This window comes from Plectropomus leopardus, chromosome 10 (genome assembly GCF_026936395.1).
Source record: "Plectropomus leopardus strain MGB_pleo_1.0 chromosome 10, ASM2693639v1, whole genome shotgun sequence".
In the NCBI taxonomy this organism is placed as follows: domain Eukaryota; kingdom Metazoa; phylum Chordata; class Actinopteri; order Perciformes; family Serranidae; genus Plectropomus; species Plectropomus leopardus.
The window spans coordinates 35,696,764-35,720,675 of record NC_142185.1 but is presented as its reverse complement, the minus strand read 5'-3'; the positions used below and the strand labels follow the sequence as shown (position 1 = coordinate 35,720,675).

The 23,912-nt window shown below is 41.3% G+C and overlaps 1 protein-coding gene across 3 annotated transcripts in view; it reads left to right on the top strand.

Annotated features, from left to right (window-relative positions):
• kdm6a (lysine (K)-specific demethylase 6A) overlaps nucleotides 1-23,912 on the top strand; it is a 54,594-nt gene that overhangs the window by 11,874 nt on the left and 18,808 nt on the right. The window contains exons 6-13 of one of the 3 annotated variants that reach the window (XM_088083745.1): nucleotides 6,373-6,493; nucleotides 10,387-10,441; nucleotides 11,638-11,672; nucleotides 13,331-13,424; nucleotides 18,834-18,960; nucleotides 20,312-20,410; nucleotides 22,475-22,694; nucleotides 23,088-23,228. In XM_088083745.1, coding sequence (XP_087939871.1) covers nucleotides 6,373-6,493; nucleotides 10,387-10,441; nucleotides 11,638-11,672; nucleotides 13,331-13,424; nucleotides 18,834-18,960; nucleotides 20,312-20,410; nucleotides 22,475-22,694; nucleotides 23,088-23,228 — 892 coding nt within the window. Of the gene's footprint in view, nucleotides 1-6,372; nucleotides 6,494-9,225; nucleotides 9,346-10,386; nucleotides 10,442-11,637; nucleotides 11,673-13,330; nucleotides 13,425-18,833; nucleotides 18,961-20,311; nucleotides 20,411-22,474; nucleotides 22,695-23,087; nucleotides 23,229-23,912 lie in introns of those variants that run through there. The other 2 variants (XM_088083747.1, XM_088083746.1) reach the window with 2 other exon arrangements.

The following is a 23,912-nucleotide window of genomic DNA, read 5'->3' as shown; positions in this document are numbered from 1 at the left end:
CTTGAATTTCTGAAGTAAGGTCCAATATTTTAGGTGTCCTGTGATCAAAGCCACATCATCCTTGTCAACAGGGCCCCAGGTGGACTTTTTACCCACGTGGCTCAGTTTCTCGAGGGGATTGTGCTGTTAAACTTCTGCTTATAATCATCCAGATTTCGAGGCCGTTTTAGGACTCCATCAATGTGCGGTAAATCCCGTCTCTCAGTCCCATCGGGAGCAGAGCATCACCGCCGCTGACAGATTCACTAACGGTTTTTTGTCTCGCACCACAAACGGCTACGACGGGCTTGATGATCTTCACTCGTTTCCTCAGGCTGCATACTGCTCAAAAAAAATGTGGTGTGAACTTTTTAGTGCTCTTTGCCTCGGCACAGTCAGACACTCAAAATTGTGTGCTTGAAGTCCAGCTGCTTAATAAATGGACACTTAAGGCCACTTATAGAAAATTGGAAAAGTCTTTCCTTCCCACTTTTACACAAAAGGTTTTCTTGCATACATGGACTAATTTTGGTGGAAACGGGGTATTTAATTACTGTTTAAGTTCTTGTCAGTGTGTGTTTTTGGGTGTATTGTACTGGTGTTCTGACATGAATTAAACTCTACAGATTCACTTACACTCGGACTCCGTTATAAAGCTCGGGATATGGTGCTGTCTGCACATTTTCAGGCCACACTGACCCGTTAAATTCACCGACCCTTTCATGTCTCAGTTAAATCGTTGGCTCATTCAGCAGCAGGTGTAACGAGCCAGCAGTTCACACTGCACTGGTTCTGATACCTCCGTCCCCTCCGCTGGTTTGAAGTTACTGTTCTCTGTTCTGCCTGCTGCTCCCCCTCCACCTCCTCTGTGACCTTGAAGTCCTCCAGTGTTGTCGCCCTGCCAAGTTTTCATGTCCCCATGTCTGAGGCCCGGGAATGTGTTAATGGGGGAAGGGAGGGTGGCATGTCGGGTTTGTGAGGAGGGATTACGTCACCCTCAGGCGAAGGCCCAGAGGAATGCTGAGCTGTCAAATGGTGAATGTTAGCTCACAGGGCTGAAGTGGCGCCCAGCTGGAGAAACGCCGGCCCCCAAATCCACCTGTTCATGCAAGTAACAGCCCACTATCAAATATGACTGTTTGTTTCATGGTTAAAATCCAAGAAAAACAAGCGTCGGCCAAAGAAAATATAAGCTGAGAAATATCCAAATATGTGTGGAACATTTATGCCAGTGATACTCAACTTAAGGTCTGAGGGCCAAATCTGGCCCCTGATAGCATGCCGGATGGGCCCGCCAAACATTTTCTTTTGTTTTTTTTTTTTGCATTAAAATTGAAGTAATTTACGTTGTCAGTTGTTTTTGTACTTTTAATATGCATAAGGTTTCAGAGTGCATCAAACCACATCAGAATAAATCAAAAAATGTGAGTGGACGAACCCCCACACCCTCTGACAGAGGTCCATGCTAAGACTCTGAGATCTTAGAAAAGTCCTAAAATCCTAGAAATGTCTTAAACTCTCAGAAAAAAGACTAAAATCCTACAAACGTAATAAAATCCTTGAAATGTCCTAAACTCCGAGAAATGCCCTGAACTTCTAGAAATGTCTTAAACTCTTAGAAATGTCAGAAAATCCAGTAAACGTCCTTAAATCCTAGAAATGTCCTAAAAACCCTTCAAATGTCCTAATATCCAAGAAATATCATAAAATCCTAGAAATGTCAGAAAATCTTAAATCTGCCCAAATCCTAAAAATGTAGGATCCTAGAAACATATATGGGGCTGCTGTGACCGGCCCCTGGCCTCCTGTCATTTTGCGGAAATGCCCCCCAGGTGAAGCAGGTTGGAGCGTCTCTGATGCCATAAAATCTCCGGTTGTTCTCCAAATAGCAGCAATATAAGAGAACCAGACTGTGGTCTTTGCTCGGCCTGTGTGTAAAAATGTGCAGTTGTTTTGCTGTCGGATGGCCTTTTCTTTTGGCTGCAGTCGGCCTTACGCTGTGTGTCACAACTGATTCTGTACAAGAGCTGCTCTCTCCAAGCATTCGGCGAGGGAGGAGGGGGAAGAGAGGGAGGCGAGGGAGGAGAGGGCGGGCGGCGAGCACAGAAGGGAGGGAGGGACCAGATAAACGAGGAGGAGGCGCAGGGAGACGGGGAGGAGGGAATGGGGGCAATGAGTTCAGTGTGTGTGTGTGTGTGTGTGTGTGTGTGTGTGTGTGTGTGTGTGTGTGTGTGTGTGTGTGTGTGTGTGTGTGTGTGTGTGTGTGTGTGTGTGTGTGTGTGTGTGTGTGTGTGTGTGTGTGTGTGTGTGTGTGGAGGGGGGGTCACTCAGTCAGCAGTGAGCTCAGAGCTCTGCCGCTTCATACAGGAGAAAAGCTTCATGCTGACATGCAGTTGCCATTGTTGTGATGACTACACAGTGAGTGGGTTCATGCAGAGTGTTGTTTGTTTAAATATGCTCTTATTTCTGAAGATGAGTTTAAATTTTGATATTGTTAAGAGAGGAGTAAAAAGTTTATTGCCAGTACATTGGCAGCTTTTTCAGCTCTTGTTTAGCAAAAGCTACGTTTGTAAGGTCAGCTCTGCGTTCCTGATAAACTTCAGCCACAAGATCAGAAATTTCAACCAATGAATGCTGAATTCAGTCTTTTGCATAAATGTCAACGTAAAGTTTCCTCAGTAAATGGGACAGATGTCAGTGGGTCAGTGGTCACAGGATGCAGCCCGTCATTGGCTGCCTATCTCAGACCATAACAGGCTTCCGTTTTTAAAATCTGCATCGATATGTGACATTAGTCTCCCTTAGCCAGACTTCTCTCCACACTTCAATTAAGCACTGAGTGTAAAACAAGTTAGTAACCTACATGGTAAAACATCTTTAACCTTTAGGAACAGATTGTCTCATTTTAGTATCTTTTCTTCTTCCTGTTGTGATGATTGTGTGTGTGTGTTGATGCATGTGTCCTAAATGTAGTCCAGATTGTGTATTTGAGTGTAATCAGTGAGTTTGCAGCTCAGTTCCTACAATAAGTCTAAAATACACTGTGGAAACTAAATAGTTACATTCAGACTGTTCAGGTCCAAAAATGCTCCATTGAAACCCATTCAAACTGACATTTTTGATCCCACAGCCATCAGAGCAGAAAAACAGGACTTGTATTATTTTCACCTGATGGGGTCATTTTGACCATATTTGGCATATGGAGGAAATACATGCTGTTTCCACTAGGTGACCTGTCACAGTCAGTGTAGCTGCTGATCACTGACATATCCCAGACTGTGATCATGAAAAAAAATCTACTCAGCATGTTGCATATTGAAAATGAGTCTTTTTAATGTTCAAATTCAAATTCAAAAAACATGGTGGCATCATGATTAAAAACCTGGCAATTAAATGGTTAAAATTCTGAAAATTAGATACTTTGATTAGAACTGATGTTGGTCAAAAATTGTCTCAATGAAAGTAGAAAATAATATTAATGTATAATTTTTTTAAAGCTTGATCTTAAAATGTGCATTTTATGCACAGAGCGATGCGAGTGTGTGTAATATTACGTATTTCTTGAACTATATGAGGTCAAAAAATAATGTGTTGACTTGCTTGTGAAAAAAATAATAATGACATTTTTTCAGCTGTAACACATCAATGTCTTTGGCTCAAACTCTTTGGCTCATGTCTCGTTAATGTGCTCTTGTCTTTCTGTATCATTTTGATGTTTGAAAAGATGATGTAGGGTGATGTTTTTCCTGTTAAAACGTCTTTTTTTAAGCAATGGAGCTGAATAATTCACATCATGGAGCTCAGTCGTTAAAATCCATCTCCTCAGCTGTAGTGACAGCTGGTTGTTGGGGAACAGGATGTTGAATCTTCCAGTTAAACTTTTAAGCACCTCATAACGTTATTATAGGCTTATCGTGTAAAAAAAGCCCTGAATCAAGACCTCTGGGATTTTGGGCTGTGAAATAACTGTTCATTCAGTGTGGGAAGCTAACATTAGGTAATGCAGCAAAAGTGCAGAGTCACTTTAGTTGAAATAAAGTTTGCTGTAAGTCCACGTTTTAACATTTGGCTTGAGTTTTTAGTGAATAAGTCGATCAATTTGTAGCATGTCAGCGGACTCGACAGCTCGGACAAAGTGTGACTAAATAAGACGGAACCGAAAACACAAAAGCTTCACCTGTTTCAGCCACAGTCATCCACTTCCCTGTCAGGTGATCTGTTCAGGTGTTTTCAGTCCTTGTTTAGGTTGGCCCAATCCAACTTTGGGCCCGAGCGCGGTGCGTCTGGGTCAGTGTGAACACAGCAGTCGCACTCTGGTGTGGACCAAAACCTCCCTGAGGAGGTGGTCTCGGTAACGTCTGTTAACGTGTGATGAGGTCACGGTTCAGGAGGATTAATCTGCGTCTCCTCCTGAATCGTCTCCAGCACATCAACACAATGTTGTTAAGTCGCAGCCACGCAGGACTCGGGAGTCATGGAAAAATGTCACTGCACACTTTTTTTGCCGGTCAGGACTCGGGGAAACATGATGCTTCACGACTACTTTTTCCGGTCGAGAGTCATGGAAACATGACGCTCCGCCTTTGGGTGTGTCCTTTTGATTAGAGTAAAAACAAAGGTGAAGCTGAAAAATGAAACAGTGAAAAACTTTTGCATCTGGTGCGCACCAAGTGAGCGCTCTAACATGTGTGGAAACTACCTCAGTCACTGCGGCCCGTTGACTCGGCCGTACTGCAGCAGCAGTTCCCTTTACCTGGGGCCGTGGCTGTTGGCATGTCCGTTAGCCCCGCCCACACAATTTGCATATTAAAATGTAACCACTGTGCAAGTAGAAATAACGACAACATTCTCTAATACCAGGTGAGAAGGCACAGCCCTGATCAGATGTCATCCAAATAAGGTGTCCAAAACAAGAGCTAGAGTCGATAGCAGCTGTAAATGTGAAAAAAAGAAACTGCTTCCTGTTGCTGAAAAGTGGCAGACACAAAGATCAGAGCTGTACAATATATGTATATTTTTAAATGGTTTTATTTTTTCTTTTACATGATACATGCATACATGTATTGATGTATCTGTTTCTGTTTTGGTTATTTGTAGGCATGTGTACACATAGTGCATTTATTAATGATAGTCCTGCTATTATTATTATCTGGGTAAGATGAGTGTTGTTTTTTTCTCTTTTTCATAATAATTCGTCTTTTCATCATTTATTTCAGGCTTTTTTTTTTTCTTAAATTAATTAATTAGGTAAAAATCACAAATCATTTAAGCATGTTGGGGTGGGGAGGTGAAAGTTAGAGAAAGGTTCAATTTTGTTTTGGAATTTAAATACCTGCAAAATTTGGAAAACATAAGGATGAGATGTGGCCATGCATATATTATTTGCTATTATACTGCACAAAACTCAATACAAATTTGATCACAGTTTTTTTTTAATTGTCATGATGAAAAAGATGTCAAGATGAAAAGCATCTCTTTAGCACCACAATGCCGTATTTATAATGGTATGTTGAGACACATTTTACCTCTATCATAAATTTGCAGCTGCTGTGATTTGGATGTTGCACTTGGCCAGATGCAATTTCGATAATATTTCGATTAATTGTGCAGCCCTTATCATGATTCGCTGTAAACACATTGTAAAAGACTTCAGTGTTACACTCAAGGATTTTTTTAGTTGAGAGTATCAGAAGATGCATTATTTTAAGATGTTACCATAATAGTTTTTTATAATTGTGCCCTTTGTTTACGGTTTAATGTTCAATTCACTCTGAGTGAATGTTGAAAATATTTTTTCTTTCTTTTGTTAAATTCAGCAGTCAATTTGTTGCTGTATAAAAAAAATGACTTCAATCTAATATCTATTAATTTATTGCATGTAATATTGTGATAAACAACACCATTATTGCACATTTTCCTCATATTTGTGCAGTCCTACTAAATAAAGCTTGCGTGTTATTTCCGCGTCACTTCAGCTGCAGCCGGGAGATGAACGTATCATTACCATGTCAACATCTGGCTGAAACACATCTCAAACCACCTTCTGGGATGGTTTCCAAAATGAGATTTCACTCAGTCTTCAGTGCTTTTGGTTGCTTTTTGCAGCTGTTAGCAGTTGATTTCTGAGTCTCAGTCTTACCACAATTATCACCATATTATCAACAACACTGAGTCATACTGTAATGTTTGAGTTGATATTGCACAGCTCAGGTGAGTATTTGTGAAACCAGCAGCTGATGAAAAGGCGGCTTATGTTATTGTAGAAGAACGAGGAAAGACTCTGATTATTAGTCTAACAAAATAGATTGTTTTCAGATTTATTGGTGTTGCCCTAAATACTTGTATACATTTCTATTTGTATTAAATGTTCTCTGTTTTTGTGTCTTTTTTCAGGGCAATCAAGGCGTTCCAGGAGGTGCTTTACATCAACCCCAGCTTCTCAAGAGCTAAAGAGATTCATCTGAGACTGGGACTCATGTTTAAAGTCAACACAGACTACGAGTCAAGCTTAAAGGTAAATCTTCACGGCTGGAAAAACTCTCAGATTGTGAAACAGACCAAATGAGACGGAGTCACAGTGTTTGTTTTGGTTCAGGTCACGGTCGGGTCAAGCAGGGCCTGATAGTAAAGCTTTAGAAGCAGTTATCAGCCCGACGTCCAGGCACGAGTTCACTTTCAACACACTGAGTTTGTACGGCCATGAAAAACCTGAAGTCATGAAGTTTGCAAATAATAATTTCAAGGTGTGAAAAATGTTTTGGATAAATAAATATGTGCCCTGAAAGTTTTGGAGAGATCATGGCATTTTGTTTCACAACCCTGTATAATAACTTATAATATGTTATGTGTTAGATGGAAAAAACAAACAGCCAAAATCTCTTCTTTAAAAATCTACAATGAAAACGACCGAACATGAAGTATCTATGGTCGTCTCAGAGAATGTATGGTCCTGAAAATTTGCCTGGAAAAGTCACAGAAATACGTATGAACCCTGAACACAATATTTTCTGTCTTTTCAAGGCCATTTATGGTATAAATTATAAAGGCAGGGATGCAATTATTTATTCTTTGCAGTGATAAATTGATTAGAATACATAATATATGTACAAGTGCATTCTGCAGATGTTTAGTAAAATCCAAAATGACCCACCAGCTTTGTGTTTCAAGTGAACGATGGCAACATGAGAAAAAGTGGAATCATTTTCCATTCATGCCAGTGTGTATTGTAAATTTGATGTGTAGTCATAGAGGCGTCCTTCCTGCCAGAACTGACCTGACCTCAGTAGTCCTCAGATTTACAAAGGCTGCAGGATCATCTGTCCCGTCTGTCTGAGCTGAACCCGTCTACTGTCTCCTGACACCTGTGAGCCATAGATGTGGAGGCTTTCTGAATCGAGCCTATGGATCTATTGTTGTCTGAGAGTCCTGGTCCCCTTTAGGGACGACCCGCTATCTGATCCTGGGCTTTGTCCTGCTCCAGACGCTCTGTCACATGAGTTTTTATCAGACATTTCAACACAGTAGGATACTATCCAGCCTCACAGAGCAGTTTTGCATTTAAACTTTAAGGCTGTCTGAAGAGTGGAATAATTTATGTATTTATGGAGCTGATATAGGGAAGTTTGTTTATATTTTTAAAAATCGCCAAAAAATTCTAAAGATAAGAAAAATGACCAATATTTTCTCTTAAAAATAGTGAAAGAAACAACATCAGAATGTTTTCTTTTTAAAAAAAAAAAAATTGCCTGTTCGAAAAAAAGCCAAATTAAAATTTAAAAATTGCCAATTTTTTTTAGCTGATTTAGAGAAGATAGTTATGATATAATTTCATATCTATGCTTAAGTCAGTTTTAAAAGCTTACTGAAGTAAGACTGAAACACTTATTTCCATCATCAATTAAAAGTACAATATCTAACTTTTTGGCACTCGGGGTCATAATCAAACTGTAATAAAAGATGGCGCAGTGTCATCTTTGTAGTCAGTTTGTACCTAAATTTACCAGTTCTCAGCAGAAGAGAGAAGACGTTTCCAGTCTCCTCTCCTCCTCTGTGCCGCTGCCTGCATGTTCGCAACTCTCTGTACCAAAGAGTAGCGTGAAAGTCAAGACGCTTACTCTGATGCAAAATCTGGGGACCAAAACGTCCCCAGAAGTGCACTGCACAGCACATGGACAAGCAAAGAAACATAATAAAATGACTGCTCAATTTGAAGGTTTCCCAGTCGACTGAAGGGTTAATTTCCCAGAGCCTGAGCTGATGTCTTAAAAAATGTTATGTTTTATTTAAAAAATTCAGTATATCATGTATGACAAAAAAGCATAAAATTCTCACTTTTTTTTAGAAGCATGAAACCAGAAAATATTTGGCTCTTTTTCCTACAAAAAAAAAATGGTAGCATTTATTGCAAATCTATTATCATGGGTTCCAAGTGTTCGTGACTGTTAAACTACCTTGTTAAATTGAAATTAAAAGAGTGTGTGTGCAGGAGATGATGTGTATTAATCTGTGTGTGGTGGTACAGTATTGAGCTAAGTGGGCTGCACGTGCTGCACGTCCTCACTCTGTCTTGGACGCACCCCTCCCTATTAGTCCTGGCTCCTCGCCAGCAGCACACACAGAGGCAGGATCTCACACATACACGACTGGCCCAGTTATCTACAGGGAGGGGTGAGAGCACGTTTAGAGGAGCAGAGATTGAATGAAGGTAGGAGAGGGAGAAAAGAGAGGAAGAGGAAACAGGACAGTTTGCTGCAGAGTGTTGAGAGTTAGGGAATGTGGAGACAGATTTTCCTGAAGGATGCATGTTGCATCATCTTAATTTACCTCCCGTTCTGTGCTCGCTGCACATTGGACAGAGGAAGACACTGAGTCACAGTTTGTAACCTAATTAGGAGGCAGCAACTGCAATTTCTGTTGCACTTCATTCCATCAATGGCTGCTAATTTAGCCAATGAGAGAAATGCACGAGTGTATTTGCAAGGTGAAGTGTGTGTAGAGGAGAGCTTTGAGGTGAGACGGAGGGAGGAGGGAGACGGGGAGAGGTGGTGTGTGCTGCCTGCTCCAGCTTTGAGGTATTGTGTGTCATCTCTCTGCACTCTCCACTGCAGCCGTCTGCTGAATAGTAATCAGTGACACCAGGATAGGAGAGGGGGAGGAGGGAGAGAGAGAGAAAGATAGAGAGAGAGAGAGAGAGGAAGGCGAGACATGGGGAGGGAGGTGGAATGCCAAGCTGACAATCCTGCTGCATTATCTGCCTGGTGGCAGAGCAAGTGTGAAAGAGAAAGGAAGGGAAGGAGAGACAGAGGGAGAGACCCACAGGAGGATGCAGAGGGGTTTCAGGAGGAGTGTGATGTGCCAGCGATCTAGGTAATGTGTGTGTGTGTGTGTGTGTGTGTGTGTGTGTGTGTGAGTGAGTGTATTCTGACATTTAGGCATCTGGCTGTGATGTCTCATGTTTTCATAGCTCTGCTTAAAAATCTATGTGTGTCTGTGCACGTGCAAGTGTGGCTTTAAGGTTTTTTAGTCCCCTCCAGTTGACCGGTGGAGGGGGGCAGCACCAGCAGTACAGTGTGTTCTCTAACTGTTGGCTTGATTTTTAGTGTTCAGGAGCTGTGAGTTTTTACTGACCCAGATAAGAGACACTGCCGGTGCCTTTTTTTAAATGCACAAAGCTGTGTGTGACTGTGGTGCAGCTTTTAGTGGCTGCAATAGAAGCTGTCACCTTGAAGCCACCTATGGGTGCCCGAGTGCTCCATTTACAGATTAACAGGAGCACCTCGCTTTGAATTTTTCTCTCTCAGGTGCGGTTCAGCTCTTTAAGTCTGCTCTGCAATGAAACGTAAAGTCAGCGTGTTAACGTATGAGGGAAGTTAGTTGTATAGCCGCCCAGAGGGGGTCAGGAGAACCCAAAATAAAAACCCAGAGTTGTGTCTCTAGCTGCGTGATGCTCTTATGGGTTAATCTGTTCAATGACCCTGGATGGAGATATTGGCTAGTAGCGTGCCACGCCTTGGCAGCCCGGCTAAGCCTCTGCAGACATCTGTCTTACCCGGCATTGCTGTCTTCAGCTCACATGGTGGGATGGGATGCCAGTGCCTCGTTTTGAGGACTGACACGAGGACGGAAGGGGAGATTGTAGCGAGATGAGTGAACCAGAGACAAGAATATCTAAGGTTCAGCGCCTCGAGCGGTCAGTGTCCTCTCGTGTTACGGTCAGCTGGGTTCATTCATGGTTTGGTGTGGATGTGTCGGGGTTTCCAGCAAAGCCGATTGAATAGAGTGGAGAAATTTATTGTGATTTAAGCTCTTAGACCTGTAGTGATTAGGTGATATTTGCATGATGCAGACATTTAATTGAGTAAAAGTTTATTACTATTTCTAATAAAATTCCTTTTTGTCTTTCTGCAGCATTTTCAGCTGGCTTTGATCGACTCCAATCTCTGCACTTTGTCCAAAGCTGAAAGTAAGTCCAATTACCAGAGGCCACATGGAAAGCAGCCACGCGCTGCCGTTGTAATGCGATATTAGATGTGATGTGCCGGCTTGTCGGCGGCAGGAGCACATCTTGAAAGGGCACAGGAATATTTCTTCAGAGCAATTTCTCCTCTCTGCTGCCGCTTCTCTGCTGACTCTGCCCAAGACTGGGGTTGCCTAGGAGACAGCACACGGAGAGAGAGAACTGGAAGTGCTTGCGAGCACATTGCACATACACAGTGTGATTTCAGATTACATGTACACTCTGGGGAAACTGTCCCACTCCCCCTCCCATCTGTGCTCCATACTGTTTGCAATCTGTACCCACTGAGGTCTGTGCTGAGGTGACTCTCAGTACGTTTACATTCACAGTTTAGTGGCGCTACGGTTAGAGCTCGATTAGGCTATTTAACTGGACTCTTCTTGTCCCAATGTACAATCACCAGGGTTTGAAAATCGATTTATTGATTGAAGTATGCCCAAGCCCTCCACGGCAGGTGGGGATAAGCCCTCTTTCAACAGGTTGCTATAGACCTCTATTATTTATACAGTCGATGATATATTTATTTACAGTAACTTTGGGTTTGAAAGCCTCACATATAATCCGTAGATATAATTGAACGGCGCTGAGCAACCTCTGCCTTCTTTGATCAGTTTTAAGCCACCTAAAAAAAATCAGTATCAGCTTAAGTGTTCACTATATTTAGAGTATTTTTGCTTTTTCTTGCAGTAAGACAGCCCATGCTGACAGGAAGCTGTGATATCAAAAACCCCAAACTCCACTGAGAAAAACATTTTACACCACTGAACAGCGATGATGTTATTTATTTTTTGAGGTGGTTAAAATTTGTGTTGCTGCGGCCTGTCCACAGCAGGACATCACTTAGCCTCTGTGCTGGTGTTGTGGGACTGTACTCTGTTATCAGAGGAGACAGGTGGCTGGGGGGTTACTTTTTTATTTGAAATAAATAGAAAAATACTTGATTACCAATCACATTATCTGGGTGTGTTGGTCCGATTTAAAAAAATTCGATATATTCAGATTTCATTGGCAATAAATGTATTTTAAAAGTCCAAGAATCCAACTTTTTCTAACATCATATAAACATAGTGTTTGTAATATCCCTGATTTTTTTTGACAAGTCAAATCCTGACTCTTCTTTTCTCTGCTGTTTTTCTCCACAGTTCAGTTCCACATCGCTCATTTGTATGAGATCCAGGTAAGCATTCAATTCCTATTTCTGTTTTACCTTTTAGGACGCTTTAATGCTGTGTGAACTTTCGTATTGACAGTTCTGGAGGTTAAAACCAGCATTAGCTGCAGTTACATGGACAATATTTCACATGTTTGCAGTGCTGCTCACACCGACTCTGAAACGTCTCGACTCAGTCGATAAACCTGTTGATCTGGGTCCAGCCCTACTTTTCACAGACCAAACTATTAATTAGCTATTCTAGAAAATAATCTGCAGATTAATCAATAAAGGAAATAATCGTGATTACCGGCCCTAGATGAGTTGAGTGTTTTGTATTGATTCCAGGCGTCAAACAGCTGCTCAGATCTCGTGTCCTATCAGTGTGTGTCGTCTGGCTCGGACACGACTGGAGAACAATCATTAGTCCGAGCAGGAAGGAACCACTAAGAGCCTCTCTCATTTATGTGCCCCAAGTGTCAGTGTTTACCCTGAGGTGTCTTTATTGTGTGCAGACAGGAAGAGTCCACAAGACCAGACTCTGTGTGTCTGTGTCTGTGTGTGTGTGTGTGTGTGTGTGTGTGTGTGTGTGTGTGTGTGTGTGTGTGTGTGTGTGTGTGTCTGTGTGTGCGCACCTTCACACACTCAGGGACATTTGGAGCTGTAGGGTCTGTAGCGATGGGGGCGGGTTGCTTTTAAGAAAATGAGGGCCGATTTCCATTAAAGACTTGCCCAAAACTTAAGCCATATCTTTGAAATGTCGATAAAACACAATTGTGAGGTTGTGCAGCTTCTCCTCTGGTGATAATATCCCAGTAACCATGGTGATGGATGTTCAAAACATCAGCAGCTTTATTTCTATTGCAGCCACCAAACTAGCTGTCATTATTTCCAATCCAAGGCCCCGTAGGCGCGTTATGGAGCCATGATGGAAAGGCGAGCCCCTTATATTGCTGTGATGCAATAACAGCTCTTGTAGCTCCTGCTGCTTCATGAAGGAGCCAGTTCCTACTGACAAGCACATAGACACAGCATCATGTGACCTAGAAAAGACTGAAAAATGTTTCCATTGCAGTTTTGCAAAATATGTCTTTTTTCGAATAACTTGAAATACCACCTCATGCAAGTGTAAAAACCTTTTTTTTTGTAATAAATGGGAGTTTTTTCAAAATTGTGCGTATTTTATATTTGCAATTTTTAGTTTTAGGGTTAATGGAAACCCGCTTTGTGAGTTGATAAAAGAACATTCAGCCTACACACACCTACATACATACATACATACATACACACACACACACACACACACACACACACACACACACACCTACCTCAGCGTACCGGTTCAGACTCAAGGTCAATAAGGTCGCCAAGTTAAAACAAACAGTGGGCTCACCTCAGACCAGCCAGCTCAGGTTTCCCCCAAACACAAAGCAGTGGACACACACCTTAACACAGACACACACACTTAAACCTGCCAGACATGTTGAGTCTAGCCTGTCCTCTTCCACGCTGACCCTCCCCCGGCTGTGTGTGTGTGGCTGGTCATTACGAGTGTGAGGAGGTCTTAAGACTCTTTGTGTCTGTCCAGATAGAACCATAAAACACACTGACCCTCCTGTCTGGCTTAAACAACGTCTCTGTCTCTCTCTCGTCTTGTTTTCCTCCTCCTCTCATTCTGCCTGCAGAAGAAATACAGAGCGGCGAAGGAAGCGTATGAAAGTCTGCTGCAGACGGAAAATCTTCCTGCACAGGTGAAGGCGACCACACTGCAACAACTTGGTGAGTGTCCCTCGCTCATATCGGATAATTCTTCCACCTCCACACGTGGACGCAGATACACTGGCTGAAATTTGTCTCAGTGTTTTGGCAGTCTGTATCTTTAACTATTTTGCATGGCAGAGGGGTGATCATGCATAACACTTTGGTGCTGTTTCGGGTGGTGTTGCATCATGCTATGTGGTGTTCAAACATTGTTTCTGGCCATCATGTTGTTAAATGTGTGTTGTTTGTGTGACGTCCAAAGATATCTCAAAGTTTTCTGCTGCTTTCTACCTGTTTCCAAAGTGCTGGTTTGAGTGTGTGTGCTGCAGCGGAGCATTGTTTTCTCTTGTTCCCTTCCCCCACACAGGGTGCAGGCATGCACGTGCACTCTAATGCAAAATTATGTTAAATCTTCAGAGATTTGAGGTGATTTTGAAAACTGTTTTGCTCATAAAAATCATGCTGCAGAAACATATATTTCACTCTGTAGCTACACTGGAATGGTTGGAGTTTGTATTACAGTTCTTCAACTTTTCCTACAATTTAACCTTTAGGGACTGTTTGTTGCATTTTACGTAGGGCTGAGGGGTAAAACGATAACGATATCAATCACAAAATATCTTGTCCTCGATTGAAGTATGAGACATAGTCGATAGAATGTCGATAGAACCAGCCATGTTTTAACAGACAACACGAGCAGTCAATGATGATAAGGGTTAGGGTGACTTCTACAGACGACTTTGTGTTAGTTTCAGCTTTAATCAGACTTTGGATGAATTATTTAGAAACAGCAGGACGCATCGCTCCGTGTCTCATCCGGCGCTTCAGCGCTGAGCTCTCATTATTATTACCAGGGGCAGATGTAATGTTTTGGGGGCCCGGGGCCACAAGCACATGAGCTTATTTTCAGCCTTTCTCTAACTGTGAATGTTGGCAGGCTGTCGGCAGCTATAGGAGAAGTAGGCCGACTCAAACGTTTTTAATTCCTGAGTAAAATGATTAACAGCACAGAAGTTTGACAGAAGCTGAAGTCAGAGTCCTGCAGTCAGGAGAGGTTGGCCTATTATCAGCACAATGTGCTTCAATTTACCTGAAGTTTGTTTAAGATGGAGCTTTTCATTTTTATATAATGCTGGAAAGTTTAATAAATAATAATTTGTTGCATACCCCTGTTGTAAACCGTCTTTAAGGTGATAGCACAGTCATCATCATAGATTATCAGACGGATAATTGATGATTAATTAACAGCTCTCACACTTTAACTGACTTTTCAAATTAGCTGAATTAAAATTCTGATAATAACACGATATTTTCATTATAAATATTACATGTCAGACAGCACGCTCCAGCGGTCGGACATGTCCGACAACCTGCTACAGCGCATGGACACATCTGATAGCCCGCTCCAGTGCGGACACGTGTGATTGTCATCATCGAAAAATATCTACTTTGCATGTAGTATATTGAATTTTTCTTTCAGTATAAAACACAGTGGCATCATGACAAAAAACTAATTTAAAGGGTTAAAATTCGGAAAATTAATGAATATTTCATTATTTTGATTAGGATTGATGTTGGGTAAAAAAAATGAACTCAATGAAAGTTGAAAACTGTAGTAATGTTTACATTTTTTTAAAGCTTGATTTTGAAAAGCCCATGTTGTGTGCAGAGCGATACCAGTGTGCCTAATTTTAAAGCGGGCCCTGAGGGTTAAATGCGTACCTTTAGCAACTGTGAAATAATCTAATGTGGTTGAGTATAACTCAGACAGCAGGAATCGGATTGTGCGGTTCAGAGGCAGAAGGCAGGGAAGACAAATTAAATCATAGAATCAATTTGGCCATCTTATCTGTCTGTGGGATATGTGAATTACATAATCCAACTAAATAATACTGCAACAATTACATTACATCAGCAGAAGGGTCACACTGAATGGTTTTGTATTGCTTTGTGGTATCTTGGTCAACAGAGAGCTACCAGACTGTAAAGTTACCCCTGAAACTGTGGAAAATTGGCTTGATTTCTTTCAAAAACATGGCAAGAATGCAAGAAGGAACTTAACAAGAAATTGCCCTAAGCAAGAAATTATTAAATAAAAGAAGAAAATTACCAGAAAATTAGCAACCCCCATCAAATATTAGATAACACCTTCAAAAAAAAATTAATGACAAGAAAAAAACTGCTCTAAAATGATAATTACTATGAAGAAAAAATCTTTTACAGAATTATGACAATTTATAAAGATAATTATCTGGACATTTTTCCTCAGCTTTTTAAAACAAATTGATTATCAAAATATAATTTCTATTTTTTCTTTTTTTTTTATCATTATTGTCTTGCCATTTGAGGTTTTAATACTTGTTAAAGTTTTTTTTTGTTCCTCTCAGAGGCAGCGTGTAGCACAAAGCAGCACTAATAACAGTGATGCACAGTGACAGGTGACGCCACATAAAGCTGAGAAATGTTGGCGCTAATGTGAATGTGCTGTGACATGTAGTCATGACAACTCAAGTTAACCAATCTCTTTCATTCAGATATTTACGGTTCATGTTATGATGTTAGTGGTACAGATTTCTCTGTGAAACACACACCAACAAGTTAACTTTAAAGCTGCATATGTGGAGTTTATATTTGGGTTTTGAGGACACGCCTCAAAACTATGGGAAGCAGAATTAACCGCTGTAGCTGAGTAGCACTAAATGGGGAATGCAACTGGTGTTTTTAATGCTCTTCGTCTTTTCTCTTCACTTTCTGTGTGCAGCTTATGTTGTCTTGGTAATGAACACTAGGAGTGTAAATCACTAGATTCATCACCATAACACATTATATCGATTCTTTGGACAATGATACCATATTTGCCGATATCACAAAGTCTGCCACAATACGATTTTAATATGATTCGATTTAAACGCTGGTGATCGATATGAGCCGATATTATCTGCTCATTTTACACAGTCGGTTACAGAGGAAGCTGCCACCCCTTTATTTTGCTTTTGGTTAAAAAACGTTAAAAACAACATATTAATAATTGTAAAATAAAATGCTTTCTGGAATTTTTTAAAAATTTTAATTTAAACGATTTTTTTCCTGAAACTTCAGGTCTGTCTGACTTGTAGATAAACTTCTCCCAACATCCTCAAAACGTGACATCTTTGAACAAAAGTATAAAACTTGGCTCAATGATAACTGTCAAGGTCTATAGACAAAACAACTGTCTTTTGTAAGTGACATTTCTCCCACATATGCTACATGCTAATGTTATTAGCATAAGCCTATGGCATTTTACATTGCATGAATTAGCTTAGAGGCTAGCGGACTTTTCCGCTGCTGCCAGTTTACGTGTATTAGTTATGCTTACACCCTGCTGGTTTAAGTCACAGCATCTCAACCCTAGATGAATTTCAGTCTGCATGCACATGTTTTCAGCTCAACATTTTTGAAATTCATGAAGTTAGTGAAGTGAGGATGCCCCGGCAGAGACATGTTTACATTTTCTGTCTGTTGTCCCGTAATTTCTCTGAAAACAAAACATTTCCACACTGATGATTTATTTCCCAGTCAATAGTGTTCTTCTCATCGTATTTCTCTCGTCTGCTCACCATTATTTTCCTTACGCTGTGTGAAGGTCACGTGGAATTTCAAAATAAAGGCACATCTGAAAGAGGATGATCGATGTGTACATTTTGCACCAATGATACGGGATCATTGCCCATTGAATTGATATGTCGATGCAGATCGATTGATCATTACCCCCCCTAATAAATACACACATTTCTTTGAGGTATTCTTCAGCCTTTTGTTCACAATATTTTCAGGTGGCTTGATTTTAAGTGTCAGCCTGCATGAAGGTGTAAATTACAGCTGTAACAATTAGTCATTTTACAGAAAATTAATCGGCAGGTATTCTGATAACTGAATGATCTCTCATTTAGTACTTTTGCACTTTAGTATCTTTAGTATCTTTTCAAAATTTTTGAGTCACTATTGCTTTTTGAAGGAAATTTAGCCAATTTTCTTAGATTTCAAAAGGGTTTAGAAATGTTTAAAAAAAGTGCTGTGAAAGAGCAGCTGGAGCGTAAATGTTAGACACTTTTGCACACAATTTCTGTGCAAACGTAGAGAAAATGTCCTCCGCTGTGCAGACAACCCCCCTCAGCTCTCACCCAGTTGTAAAAACCATTCCCAGTGTATCCCGCTGAGGTTGTCATGGTGACCTGTGGAGCTTGCCACAGGTGTATAGGAGAAGGACCGTGGAGGCCTTGGATTGCATCTGTCTTCCTGAGAGATTCTGTATTTGCTGTAAATTGCACACCACTGTGTGTGTGTGTGTGTGTGTGTGTGTGTGTGTGTGTGTGTGTGTGTGTGTGTGTGTGTGTGTGTGTGTGTGTGTGTGTGTGTGTGCTTTTTTTTGTGTGTGTGTGTGTGTTTGCTTGTGGAGCAGGGAGGAGTTGTTTGTAAAGGCTGGCTCATAAGAGAGCTTTTGAAGTGTGTGTGCGTGTGCGCGCGTGTGTGCATGCATGCGCCGTCTTTGTCTGCCTCCTTCCTCTTTGGTTCGAGCGTTTTGGAGGGACATTTGTTTTGATTGTGAGTCCATTTGCACATCAGACAGCAGTCTTACCTTTTTACTGCACATTAGGCCTCATGCAGCAACATTCTCTTAAATGTCTCTCACATTTTCTCTCAATTTTCTGGTAAAACAAAATATAAGAGAAGTCAACTCCAACAAACGCTCTTAACCATCCAAATCTGCTCTGATCAGCTGTTCTCAATGATAAATCCCACTCGATCATAAGTCACCTATTAGCACAGGTAACGCCCCATAAACACCATATGAGAGCAGGTTTTGTGCTGTGTGCAAAAACTCTGGCACATGAACAAGACTGCAGACAAAAAAGGCTGCGAAAAGAAGAACTCTTGCAGTAGTGAAATTGACATGCTGTTTAATAAACTTAAAGGATTTTCAGGGAAATGCATTGAAGTATTTTAGTAAAAGTACGCACTCACGTATTTTTCCTTGTGTGGTCAACAATTTGTGGTCTCGAGAAAAAAGATATTTTTCTCTTATCTTGGTACGAGTGCTCTCGACCACTCGTAAAATTTTCTCTTACCTAAAAAAAAAAAAGCAAAAATAAGAAATAATTGGGGAATCCCCAAAAAAGGTTGCTAACAAAATAAGAACAAATTGTGGATGTGAGCAAAAAATAAGAGAAAATGCATCCGTATGTCCGTTCTTTCATGAGGCCCATTGTGTCTTTGACTCTCACTGTTTTACATAAATAAATTTCACACTGCTCTGATTCTGCTGTTGCACGTCACAGCTTCTCCTCTGCACGCTGGCGCTGCCACAGCGTCACGAGCAAAGCCAGCTGTTGTGTTTGAGGTGACTGCCGAAGACTCACCTCCCCTGATCTCTGCTCTGCTCCTCAGGCTGGATGCATCACACGGTGGAGCAGCTGGGGGACAAAGGCACCAAGGACAGCTATGCCATCCAGTGTCTGCAGAAGTCGTTAGAAGCGGACCCAAACTCTGGCCAGTCCTGGTACTTTCTCGGCAGGTAAGGCAAACAAGGGCGTGCGTGTTTGTGTGTTTTTCAGGGCTACGCTCTGAGCTTTCGGAGCACAGCCGCATTCAAGGAGTCCAGATTAGACTGTTTGTTTTACCTAGAAACCATCTGCCGTCGTGCAGTGATGGTAATCTCGGTTGGCCTTTTGTCGGATGAATATAGTCGATAGAGTCACGAGCTTCACATCAAATTCTCTTGTTCTTGTGTTGCTGATTTGGGTGTCTGTGGGGGTAAATGAGCAGGGTGAGTGCACTCAGGTGTTGGAGCAGGTAAGCATACGACCTCCCCAGAATTTCCTGCAGTCCCTTTAGGTGTTGGTGAGGCTCAGCTACATCCAGGGTTCATACGGTCATAAACCTGGAAAAGTCATGTGAATAATAGAATTTAATAAAAATAGACTAAACTTTCAAATGGTAATTTCCAGTTTACCTCTGAGTTTACCCAGAAAGTTTTGGAAAAGAAATCACGGAAATCTGTTTTGTGTTATAATAGATGATGTGTTCATTGATCGTTGTATATTTGATTTTGAAAATTCAATAATAATTTCTGTTTTTTTCAGTTTCTGGCTGTAAATGGTGTTATTGTGGTGAATTTTTTTTAAAGAAAACAAAACGGCAAAATGTGTTTACTTAAAATAAAAAAGCTTAAATGTAGTTGTAGTTGTAGTTTATTGTGCAACGTGAGTTGGTGTCTTTGTTTGGACGAAAGATGTGTTTATAAAAATGGAGCCGGTGGCGACAGACTTTTCATACCTGAGATGTATAAAACAATGTCTCTCTGCATAAATACTACTAATAAATTAAGATATTTAAAACAATATCTGCACTTTTGAAGTACTATATCCACTCGTAAGGCCAATTTGAATTTGGTGCAATATTACGTTGCTGTCTTGTGAGTGCTGTTTGAGATGCCAGCTATAGTGTAGAGTTTTTAGGTTGCATTATCTGGCAATGTGGGGCAGCATTTTGTGTCTGATTGGATTTGGAGGGATGTACACATCCTTCTTAAACCTTTAATGATGTAACCGTCACAGCACGGCGAGTCGTGGACAACAGCTGCTCATTAACGTGATGCACCGAGTGTTTTATGGAAGGAGCTTGACAAAGGTGACTGTAAGTCAGAGAGTGAGCTGCTGCCCTCGACAGAAAGCCAGTGGGATTCTTCCATTTTCCAAATCAGATATTTTCAGGAACATCTTCTCCATAAATGACCAGCACTTTTCTGATTTTTAAAGATGTGCTACACTTGAAGAGCTTTGTATTTTCACATGAGCAGATGTTTAACTTGGCTTTTGTCCCTCGTATCTCATGTCTTTTTCCTTTGTCCGTCTTCTGTCCTCCAGGTGCTACTCCAGTATTGGAAAGGTGCAGGATGCCTTCATCTCTTACCGTCAGTCCATTGATAAGTCGGAGGCCAGTGCTGACACCTGGTGCTCCATAGGGTAAGGAAACCGGGTTTGATTCCCACTCACAGCTCTTTGCTGCATGTCGTCCCCTCTCTCTCCCCCTTTCCGACATCTCTCTGTCCTATCTGATAAAGGCAAAAATGCCTTAAAAAAAGAAAGCAAGAGTTGTGGATTTTGTAAGTGACTGTATGAGATACTTTTGTATAGTCAGTGTATTACACACAGTAGCTGGCGGTCAGCGTGCTCCCGGTTTGCAGAACTAGACGAGGTGCGCACCCCAAAGCTCAGCATCACGCCTGAAACACTCTGGCTGCGTGTTTGACGCTCGTGGTGTTCACACTGGCAGCGTTGTGACGGTTCTGCAGGGCTGCCTGCTGATATTCGTTCTGGTTTGCCACATTTATGAGCACAAATGTTCTCATTTACGGAAGCTCCTGCTTATTTTGAAACGGAAGCAGGAATGTTTGAGTAAAACATATATTTATACTTCCTCATATCTGTGACAGATAAAGACATTAAAACTGTAATTAAAGATGGTACAGAGTCAATATAATTATCAAAACACCACGTTCAATTTCAATTTTTGTTGTCAACCTCGCGTGGCACGTGGTAAAAATCGCTGAGCCACCGTTTCTCTCGATGTGCCGCGGCTGAAAGGCAACAGCGCTGCTCCTGCAGGCAATGTGGCTGCTCTGACTGATGACACGGGCGCCGAAAAAAAGCAAAACTACAAAACAACACGCTCGGCGACGCTCATGCACTGCTCGCACAGGCAGTGTGTCTCTGGCATTACGCTGCTGTATCAAAGCGTGTTTTAGCCACTTTAAACAAAGGCCTACCTAAAAATAAAAGATAAAAGATAAAATTATCAGTGAATATTGTATTTAGAAGTTTTTCAACGTTTCATTTCAGTCAGATCACGAAACTGCTGCTAACTGACCTTCTGATCCAAACAGCTGACCGGCGGCGAATGAGAAATGTAGTGCCAAAAGAAAAGGCTGTGTGACGGCGCTGTAAAGCGGTGAAAATCCTTTTTTTTAAAAGTAGCTGAAATACGTGTTGATATTAACGGGGTGTGCGCCCCGTGTGTTTCTACAAACCGCAGCCTCCGTATGTAATACTCTGACAATACATGAGTATCTCACACCAGAGATCCTCAACTATGACGTTAAAATACTGAGAGGTATAAAGGTCACAAGCAGCGGGACGCTAACATCCGTAAGTCTGAGGGGGAGCAATAGCTGCGTTATAAAAGTTCATCTGATGGAGGGTGGTTGGTGCTCAGGGCGTCAGCGGCTCTCTTTGGGGAAATCCAGCAGCTGCAGTGCGACAGAGGACGCGGGGAACAGGTCTGTAGATAGATGTATGAAGGGTGTGTCCTCACAGAGGTGAAATACTCAGTGCTGATGAATGGATTGATGTAATTTACAGTATATATTTAATGGAGAGAATGACTTTTAATTAAAGAACCCAGAAGGATACCTTTATCACTGGGCAAAATGGATAGTGTACGTTTCACGTATCAGACCTGGCTTTGTGTGAGCAGGTATCAGAAACACATTGTCTTGTAACGTGCAGCCACACTTTGTCTATGTGTGTGTTTTCTCTAATACCCGTGTCTACACAACTTTTTTTTTCAAATCTCTACTTATTCTCTACCTTTATTTTATTTTATTGTTTTTATTTATTAACCCCCCCTTTTTTCAGCACCTATTTATTTGTTCATACTATTTTATTTTATTTCTATAATTTCTAAATATTTTTATTTAATTTCTTTATTTATCATATATTTATAAATATAAATATAGATATTTATAATATATACATATATTTATTGTATACATATCTGAAAATTGTATATACATAATTCATAAAGACAAAGAAACTTTTTTTAAATGCATATAATAAACCATTCAGGAGAGTTTATACAGGATAATAAAGTTAGCACGTGAGACAAATAGAGAGGAAAAGGAACAAAAGGCTATTTTTTTTTTTTTACGTTAGTGAAAGGTCTTCATGTTCATTCAGTTCTGTATTTTAAAAACAAAAGACATAAATCGTGGAAGATGGCAGCAGAATGACCTTCCCCTCTGCCTCCAGGGTCCTCTACCAGCAGCAGAACCAGCCTATGGACGCACTGCAGGCCTACATCTGCGCCGTTCAACTGGACCACAGCCACGCGGCCGCCTGGATGGACCTGGGCACCCTCTACGAGTCCTGCGGCCAGCCGCACGACGCGATCAAGTGCTACATCAATGCTACACGCAGCAAGGCCTGCCTCAACACTGCTGCGCTCACACAACGCATCAAGCTGCTGCAGGTGGGCCCGACATTCACACTGGTGACACCATCAGCTCTGTCTGTTAGATGTTGTGCAGTATATCAGTGTGTGTGTGTGTGTGTTTGTGTGTGTGTGTGTATGTATTGAATGCTGTGTTTATTGCCAAAGCAATTGGCTTCTTAAAACTGTGCTTTTGTCATTTTGCTTTCTGACCACTGAGATATGAATAATGATTCATATTGGTGTGTTTAAACACATTTTTCCTCACTTGTTAATTGTAAAGCATACCTTCATGGCATTGAACATTTCTGTTATATTCTGTATACGGTTTCCTAAAACACCTCCTGCAAGTGAGCAGTAGTCTTTGTAGCGCCTTTTCTTGTTAAACCCAAGTTCAGCACTAAAGTTTGTGTCTTAAACAATTTCTCCTAGGCTCAGTTGTGTAACCTTCAGCCAGGTAGTCTGCAGAATAAGAGTAAAATGCTTCCTAGTATTGAGGAGGCGTGGAGCCTACCCATTCCTGCTGAGCTCACGTCCAGGCAGGGGGCCTTGAACACTGCACAGGCACAGCAGGTGAGATCCAGTTTATACCAGAAACTACAGCCTCTTAGAAATTACTTAAACAATAAATCTACGAGGACTATTAAAGCTGAGGCCTCGCTCCAAATCTTTCAGACGCTTTATTTGCATCAGACAATATTGATGTTTTTAAAATCCTGATTTGCATCCGAGGTCAATCTGGGCCAGAAGATAAAAAGGATACGGTCTGAAGGAGTTGGAGCGCGGCCCATATTACATTAATCTAATTACCAGCGTGTAGTTGACCTTCATAGTGCCTCTCTGTGTCACATGACAAGTGTTGAAATTATTGAGCAAAGCTACGAAGAGCTCGTTATGTCCCGCAGCTCTTTTCCGTAATGCAAAGAGTCATTACAGATGTACTTGGCAAACTGCGAGGCTGAAAATGCATGATTAATGCTACAGTATGTTAAAGGATAACTGCTGTATTTTAACGTGGAGCTATTTTTTTTGGCTTTGTTTAAGTGACTAATGTGTTCTGTAGTCTTTGAAATTGGTTCAGCATTGAGTGAGAGTGCTGAAACTGACACTCACAAAACAGACTGCCATGAAACCACTCAGGTCATCTGTGCGCCGTCATGGCACGGCCATTAAAAGTCTCTGTTTTCTGTTACTGACAGGCTCAGGTTATTATTCTAACTGTCTGACAACATTACAGGAAGGATCTCCCTAACAGGG